This window comes from Pneumocystis jirovecii (genome assembly GCF_001477535.1).
Source record: "Pneumocystis jirovecii RU7 chromosome Unknown supercont1.25, whole genome shotgun sequence".
Taxonomy (NCBI): Eukaryota; Fungi; Ascomycota; class Pneumocystomycetes; order Pneumocystales; family Pneumocystaceae; genus Pneumocystis; species Pneumocystis jirovecii.
In genome coordinates, this window is record NW_017264799.1 from 2,657 (window position 1) to 11,721 (window position 9,065).

At 36.2% G+C, this 9,065-nt stretch overlaps 2 protein-coding genes across 2 annotated transcripts; both read right to left on the reverse strand.

The window, feature by feature from the left end:
• Positions 1-2,284: 2,284 nt before the first annotated feature.
• On the reverse strand, positions 2,285-5,281 carry T551_03683 (uncharacterized protein; the record flags this gene model as incomplete). Its single annotated transcript, XM_018375946.1, has 1 exon — positions 2,285-5,281. A coding segment is annotated over one exon (2,997 nt), but the record flags the coding sequence as incomplete, so codon positions are not given.
• Positions 5,282-5,790: 509 nt separating this feature from the next.
• T551_03684 (uncharacterized protein) lies at positions 5,791-8,823 on the reverse strand (the record flags this gene model as incomplete). The annotated part of the gene is made up of 1 exon (XM_018375947.1): positions 5,791-8,823. A coding segment is annotated over one exon (3,033 nt), but the record flags the coding sequence as incomplete, so codon positions are not given.
• Positions 8,824-9,065: the final 242 nt, after the last annotated feature.

Below are 9,065 nucleotides of genomic sequence, written 5' to 3' on the forward strand. Positions count from 1 at the left end.
GTTGCCATGGAAACAACCTCCCCCTTTTTTACCCAACCCTCCCCCTCTCCTCTAAACCCTCCCCTCTTCTTCTAAACCCCCGTTTCCTGCATCTAACCCTCGCTTTAGGCCATTTCTAAGTCATTCTCCTTGAAATTCTCCTAAAAACACCCTCTTAATGACCCTCCAATTTCAATTAAAATCTGACGTTTTTTAACTCCGTTTTTTCGCCTTTTAAACTGCAGTTTGAAGCCTCGCTGAGGTCCGGGCCTGAAAACAAATAAACCCTCCTCTGTGCTCTAAATCTGACCCTAAACCCGGGCCTAAACCTGACCCTCAATTCCATTCTAAACCCCCACTCTGAACTCTCTTCTAAACCCTTTTTTTTTGGTTTTTCTTGCAAAGAGGACCCACCCACCCTCCCCCCTCTCTCCTCCCAATTTATACCCCACCGGCTGTCCGTAACCCTCCCCGGCTGTCCCGTGCCCTCCTCCTCCCCTGTCCCCTGTCCCTTCTCTATCTTTATTCCCTCACCCCGCCCTCCACCTCCTTGATTCCTCTTCTCCTTGTGCTTCCTTTAATCCTTTTATTCTATTGTCTTTGCTTCCCTGTTTTCTCCCTCTGTTCCTGTTTTTTTATCCACCTTTTGTCCATCACTCTTCTCCCTCACCTCGACTTCACTTGCTATCAATTCCCTCTCACCTATTTTTATCTATGCAAGAAATCCATCTTTTTTCTCCCTCCTCCTTCTTTTAAATCTAATCTTTACTCCTGCTTGTTCTTTCTTCTTGTTCTTGTTTTTTATCTACCACCCTCTCTCCCCTCGACTTTAACTCTGATCTGTTTCCTCCACCTACTTTTATCTGAATAATTTTACATAAAAAAGTCATCTTTTTTCTCCCCCTTCCTCCTTCCAATCTAGCATCTTCATGTGTTCTCTCTCTTGTGGCATTCCTGTTTTCTACTCACCACTCCTTCTCTCATCGACCCCAACTCTGATCTGTTTCTTCCACCTATTTTTATTTACATAAAAAAGTCTTTATTTTTCTCCCCCTTCCTCCTTTCAATCTATCCTCTTCCTTTGTGCTCTCTCATGTGGCACTCCTGTTTTTTATTTACCACCCTCTTTCCCCCCTCGACTTTGGCTCTACTCAACTTTCTCCCCATTCAGCGTGTTTTATAAGAAAAAAACGACTTTTCCTGACTCTTCTCTCCTCCTAGATTCAATTTATGCTTTTTCTTTTTTTCATGTATTTTTCATATTTTCCATTTTATTATTTTTTCCATGCTTTAATCATATTAAATCCTTTCATTTACTTTAATAAAAAAAAATAATTTCCCCTCTCTCTTTCCCCATCACTTTTCCCCGCTATTCTTATACACATTCACTCCTCTATATTCTATTCTTTCTATTTCTCACTCAATTATCCTTGATGATTCATTTATTTACATAAATCTACTTTATGTCCACCTTCACTAAATCCACAAAAACACCTTCACTACACCTCACTTTCACTCTAAACGCCTTTTTTACTCCTCTAAACGCTTCTCTCTTGTTTTTTTCTTTTTTTTTATCCACTCACTTCTCCCCCTCCCAGCTCATCACCTACTTTTACTTTTTTAAAAAAATTCATCTTCCCCCACCTTAAACTGCTTCTTTCATTTCAACGACATACTCTATCTTACCTCCCTCAATCTCTTTCCCTTTCATTCATTTTTTTTAGTGACTCTCAAATTCAATATCTACAGTTCATCTTGATCTCTCAAAAAATTCTTCTCTTTGGCTCTAATCTTGATCTTATTACATAACAATGCTCAAAATTACATAACAATGCTCAAATACACTATGGAAATCTTCCTAAACAGTAACTTCTGTCAATTCTTATATCAATTCTTATATCTACGCCTCTGTCAACGCTTCTGTCAACGCCCTGTCAACGCCTATATCAACTTTCACAAACTTCAACTCCACTCATCAACCTCAACGCTACACACATAAAAAATACCGCCCACCCAACTCCACTCCCCCCATTGTTCTATCCCATCATCTCTCCATCAGTACGGTGCACCTCAATTTCATGCGGGGTAAATCCGGGGTAGGCGCTGAATGCGCTGATAACGACATGGCACAACAGCGGCCACTCAGCCGAGGGGCACAGGCTATTTGCACAGGCAACACGCTACTTTATGTGTAATGCACTTTCAATTGATGCCGAAGAGATCATATCTACTCTTTCCTGCCCTAACCTGCCTTCTTATCTAGTAAATATACATGCTGCTCTTATATCCCATTCCCACTTTACATCTAAATCATGAATGAAATCATCATTGCCACCAACACCCCCCTCATCACACTCCACCCACTCATCCTCAGCCCCTCACTCGGCTTCACTTCCCCTGCTTCATCCCCCTCTCCTGTCGTGCACTTCGTAGGCTTACACCGCCTCGTCGAGGTGAGTGTTATTCTCGATGTGACCGTGGATGTGGTCGTAGATGTGCTGGTATGGGTTGACGTCTTTGTGACCCACGTGTCTGTCGTCTGTAGAGATTTACATTCTGTTGCTTTTGGATCTGTAACGGTTGTTGTTGTCGTCGTTGTGGTTGTGGTTGTTGTTGTTACGTTTTTAGTTGTTGCTTCATATGGTTTCACTTCCAGTGGCTTCAATCCATGGCATTTATTTTCTATCGTTTTGCATGAATCTTCACAACCACATTCCTTTTTAAATCCGCATCCTTTTAGTAAATCATGGCATATCTCCCTTAATTCTACATAGAGTCCAAATGCTTGTGCTACCAAATCAAATGCTTTTGCTTCGTCTTCTGTTACTTTCACTGTTGCATCTCTTTTTACAAGTTTAAAATGTGCCGAGTCTTTTGGCTTTTTAGGCACATCAGCCACAACATCATTTGCTGTCTCATTACCTAGCGCTTTTGGCCTTGACAAAACAAGATTTGCTTCTCCCATAGCCTTTTCTGCTTGTTCTTTAATGTTTTTATATTCTTTTTCTTTTTTTTCCAACTCCAGACTGGTTTCTGTGAGTTTTCTTGATAATTCTTGGCATTTTTCTTGGACTTTTTTAATTAATTTCTTGCAAAGCTCTTTCCTGACATCTTCATCTTGCTTGCCATTTTTTTCCTTGTCTGTACATAAAGTACTAAGTTTATTGGTTGCATTCTTCCACACTACGCAATATCTGTCAAGTGTATTCTGACACTCTTGCTCTGTTTTCAAACTGCCCTTTAATTCATAAACTACTTTTTCTTCCAAATCCTTCCTTTCGATGAATGATTTACACACTTCATTAAGCTCCTTACATTTTCCATCACCAGTAGTTAGATTCTGGCAACTTGACACAAATTTGCTGCAATAGGGTGCCCATAAGTTACAAATCGTTTCCTTCTTGTCATCTCTCTTTGCTTGATCTATAACATTACTTGCTTCGATGCGCACTCCTAACGTAGTACACTTAAAGTTTACGCTTTCTGTAAGAATCTTGCATGTAATATTCTGTGCTACACATGAGAGAGCAAACAGAGTTCTTCCTCTTCTACTCCATTCACGACACTGTTTTTTCAAAATTTCTAAACATGAATCGAACTTATCCAAATCTTTTGTTTTTCCTTCCAACAGCTTCTCTTCCAATTGTTCTGCAATATCTAGTCTATTGCAATGATGTTCCAGAGTACGACAGGGCCATTCAAGTTCCTCAAAATCTTGTTTTAGATCATCGCATTTCTTTCGCAATTCCCTGCAATCCTGCTTCCTAGGAAGATCTCGCCTTGCATTCAAATATTCTTGTAATAGGTCCACTTTAAAATGCAAATCCCTTAAAAGTATAGAAACTGCACTATTTGGCTGGATACAAAACACAAATAATTCATTGCTTTTTTCTTTCAGATTTGCACACTCCTTTACTAACTTTTTTTGAAGCTTTTTAAAGGATGTATCATTTGTATCATGAAACTTTCCTCGAAGTTTGTCTTGCAATTTTTGGTTTACTAATACATAGAGCCCTCTTTTGTAGCACGCAACCTTAACATTCTTACATTGTTTCTCGAAAGACTGATTTTCGAAATAAAAACAGTCTGATTCTAGTTCTGCACATTCATCTTGATTAAGGAAACTTGGTAATTCACCCCATAATGTGATTTCTTCTTTAAATTGTCTGTTTTTAAATTTTGCAATTAGAGCATTTTTTCTTTCGTCAAATTTCTTTTTATATTCTTTACATTTATTTTCACGTTCTGTTTTATTTCCACATAATTTTTCTATATTTTCTGCCAAATATTTAATAGAATCACATTTAGTAGTGAACACTTCCTTGCATTTATTTTCATCAAAAGGGTTGCTCCCTGACAGAAACACTAATAAATCAAGAACATCTCCTTCTAATGCTTTTTGAATTACAACTCCTTGTGCTTCTGCTTCTTTATAAAGTTTTTCCAGACCTATTTTTTTTGCTAACGTGGCCTCTGGTCTTGTAGGATCAAAATCAGAGTCTGGCGGTATATAAATGATTCCTTTTTTCTTGCATTTTTTCTTCAAATCACCACATTTATTATCTTTACAACTTGGTCCATAAAAGTAGCATTTTTCAAGTAAAGAATGCCCTTCTTTTTTTAATTCCTCATCAGATTCTAGTACTTTCTCTATCTCAGTTTTCAAAAGAGTACACTTTTTTTTTGCTAATTCTACTAGAAATGTGCATAGAGAGTCCGTATTAAAACATTTTTGCATTAATTCGTTGCTTTCTTCCCCCAAAATAATACATATACTCTTAATCTTCTTTTTACACTTGTCTTCACTTTCAAGATCATCACTGAGCGCTCTTAAAAGAACTTCTTCTGCTACTTCATCTCGCTTCTTCTTATAACATTTATTTCTTAAGTCACTGCATTTTTCTTTAAGATCATCAGGGCATGCTCCCTCCAAAAATAAGCATTGTCGTTCATTCTCTTCACAATCCTTATCTTTCAAAGCGGAAATTTCTTTTACTGCTGCTGCTTGAAGTTTATTTTTAAAATCGTTGCATTTTTGAGTGACTTTTTTTTTCAATCCTGTACACTTTTCTTCTACTATTTTATCTTCTTTACATACTTTTTGTAGTTTTTGATCCACTTTATCTAATTCAGGATTTATACTTTTTAAGCCTTTGCAGTATTCTTTCAGTCTTTTTTTGCATTCTTCTTCTTCTAAATTGTTTTTATTTAGAATTAAAGCTAAAACATGTTCCTCTCCAATCTCATCATTTTTTTGTGCCCGCCGCTTAACCGCCCGCGCCACCGCCCGCGCCAAGCTGTGCCTGACGGGGGTGGGTTTGCGCTGTGGTGTGTGGTTGAGTTTGAGTTTCCATTAGCGTATTTTGATTGAACGTGAGATGTTAGAGCCATGTCTTCAAATTTGAGTATTAAATTATTCTTAATTTTAAGAGAGTTCAAGTAAACTTAGTGATAAAACTTGTCAGAGAAGCAGTGTGTACCAAATACATTTAAAGGTGCCCGCTTTCTTTAACGTGTAGTTGGCTACTTCGCGATATTTTAAATTTGTGTGGGGTAAATGTGGGGTAAACGCGAGATAAACGTAAAAATTAATCTGTAGTAAATGGATTGTAAAAAAGCAATGTATATAATAAAAAAGATTATTCAGGTAAATAATAGGGACAAATGGCTAGGGGACACGTATTCTTTTGGTTATAATGCACTTTCGATTGATGCTGAAGAGATGACTCAATCTACTTTACTCTTTCCTCTCCTACCCTGTCTTATCTGTTAAATATACATGCCCATTATTAAATCCTGCCCATTTGCTTTTTAAATCATAACTGAAATCATCATTGCTAGTAACACCCCCTTCATTATACTCCATCCATTCATTCTCAAACCTTCACTTGGCTTGACATCCTCTGGATCGTCTCCGGTGGTGCACTTCGTAGGCTTACACCGCCTCGTCGAGGTCAACGTTATTCTCGATGTGACTGTGGAAGTAGTCGTAGAAGTGCTAGTATGGGTCGACGTCTTTGTGACCCACGTGTCTGTCGTCTGTAGAGACTTACATTCTGCTGCTTTTGGATCTGTAACGGTTGTTGTTGTCGTCGTTGTAGTTGTGGTTGTTGTTGTTACATTTTTAGTTGTTGCTTCGTATGGTTTCACTTCCAGTGGCTTCAATCCTGTACATACACGGTTCACAATTTTACATGCATCCTTACAATCTGGACATTCTTTTTCAAATCCACAATTTCTTTGTGAATGATGACATATTTCTTTCAACTCTACATAGAGATTGAATGCTCTTGCTACCAAATCAAATGCTGCTAATTCTTTTTCTGTTACATGCGCTTTTGTATTCCTTCTTACAAGTTTAAACTCTGTTGTGCCTTTTCCTTCATTAGGTGTATTAGGTGAATCTTTATCTAGAGACTTGTTGCCATTATCAAATGCTTTTACCTTTGATAAAATAAGATCTGCTGTTTTTATAGCTTCTTCTGCTTCTTTTTTAATTTTTTCATATTCTTTTTCTCCTTTTTCTAGTTTATCTTTTATTTCAATGATTTCATTCAACAGTTTTGGACATTGTTTTTTCACCCAATCTACAAGTTTTTCACAGAGCTCTTCCCTAACTTCCAAGTCTTTTTTGGCATTAGTACTATCAGTACATAAAGTTTTAAGTTTATTCTCTGCTTTTATCCATTGTGTACAGTATATGCTAAGTGTTTTGTTACATTCTTTTATGTCCGATAAATTGCCTTTTAACTCATCAATTACTTTATTTTCTAGTTCTTTTCTTTCAACGAATGGCTTGCATTTTTTGCCGAGTTGTGAACAAACTCCATTGTTTTTTCCGTTAACTTTTTTCACAAGTTCATTGCAACTTGGAGTGAATTTGTCACAATATGGAACCCAGAAACTACAAATTTCTTCTATTTTATTTCTTTGTTTCAGCTGATTTATAACATCACGAGTTTCCATATGTTTTTTCAATAGAAAACATTTAGTTTCTATATTTTCCGTAATGATCTGACAAGTAATATTTTGCTCGATGCATGCAAGAGTAAATTCAGTTTTTCTTTTCATAACCCAGTCATCACATCGCTTCTTAACATTTTCTCTACATTTTGCTTCATTTTTTAAGTCTTTTATTTTTCCTTCTAATAATTTTTCTTCCAAATGTTCTGCATTTCTCAATCGATTACAGTGTTGGTTCAATGTATGACATGGACGCTCAATTTCTTCCAAATCCTGTCCTAGATCTTCACACTTCTTTTCTAATTCTTTACAATCCTCATTATTTGGAAAATCTCGTCTTTCATTCAAAGCTTCTATCAAGTCTTCTCCTTGTCTTCTAATATCATCTTCAAGTGTTATGCATGTGCTTTTTGGCCGTAAACACAACTCTATTAGTACCTCTTCTGTTTTCACTAGTTTCTTGCATAGAATCAACAGTTCGTTTTCGCATTTTTTACTGCCATTATTTATGATTAAATTATGCAACTTTCCTCTTAATTTTTCTTCAAGTATTCCATACACTTTTCTGAATTTCCGTGCTTTTAAACATGCTGATTTTAGATTTTTGCATGCATTTCCAAGTTTAATACCCGCTGTTCCACAAGGTTTTTCCAAATAAAAACATTTCGACTCCAGTTCTACACAAACATCTTCATCAATTTCTGTTGTCAACTGGTCCCATCCTAATTGTGTGGCCTCTTCGCTATCCCCATTTTTATCTGACAATGACAACCTATATAATTTTGATTTAAGTGTTTTACATTTAGGTTTCATTTTATCTTGTAGTTCATTGCATATATCTTCTTTAGTCTGATCCATTTCCTTCGTACTGTTATTGTACAAATCCTTTAATTGTGGAATAAATTTACAAAATTCATAGCATTCTTTAAGCTTATCTTTACATTGGCCTAGATTTTCATTTGCTAATAATGTTAATAAATCAATTGTATCTTTTATATTTGGTTTTCCAATGTCTTTTTTAAACAATTCTGTTTTTCCAATAGCCTCCATTAACGTAGCTGCTGGTTTCAATGGGTCAAATATGAGCCCTACTGGCATATATTTTGTTTTTTCTTCACATTTTTTTTCTATTTCTTTACATTGTGCTTTAACTTTTTCATCACAGTCTGTTCCGTAAAAGTAGCATTTTTCAAGTTCCAAGTTACACTCTTCTTTTGATCTATCTTTATTGTCGATAATCTTTTTTGTATTCTTTTTCAAATCTTCACACTTTTTATTTATTTTCTCCGTGAGTTCTTTACATTTATCTGGTGTTTTTAAACAAAATGACATAAGTTCATCGCTTTCTTCCATTACTTCAAGACATGTCTTATCAATATTTTTTTTGCACAATTCTTGATCTTTCAAATTCCCTCTGAGTATTCTCAAAAGAAGATCTACTTTCGCATCATTTCGTCTCTTTTTTCTGCAATTTTCTCTTAATTTATCACAGCTTTCTTTAAGATCTGTTGGGCATGCTCCCTCCAAAAACATACATGTATTTTGATTTGTGCAGTCATTATCTTCTGGAAATGACTTTCCAATTATTTTTGTTAATTCTGTTTTAAGTGTAGTACATTTCTTATTAACCTTGTCTTTCAAGCCATTGCATTTTTCATTTTTTTTTTCACATACATCTTTTAACATTAAATGTACTTTAGATAGGTCTAGATCTACTTCCTTTAGTTCATTACAGTATTTTTCTAGAGCATTTTTGCATTTCTGTTCATCTAACTCATCTTCCTTTAGAATTAAAGCTAAAACATGCTCCTCATCAATGCTATTCTGTGCCCCTGCTACCTGCCGCTTAACCGCCCGCGCCACCGCCCGCGCCAAGCTGTGCCTGACGGGGGTGGATTTGCATTGTGGAGTGTGGCTGAGTTTGAGTTTCCATTAACGTGTTTCGGTTGCATGTGAGATTTTAGAACCATGTCTTCAAATTTGAATACTAAATGATTTTTAATTAATTTTAAGGGAGTTCAAGTAAATTCAGTGACAAAACCTGTCAGAGAAGCACTGTGTGTGCTGAAGTATATCTTTAGTGTGTCCATACAATATTCTGATGTTTGAATATCGTAGTATTT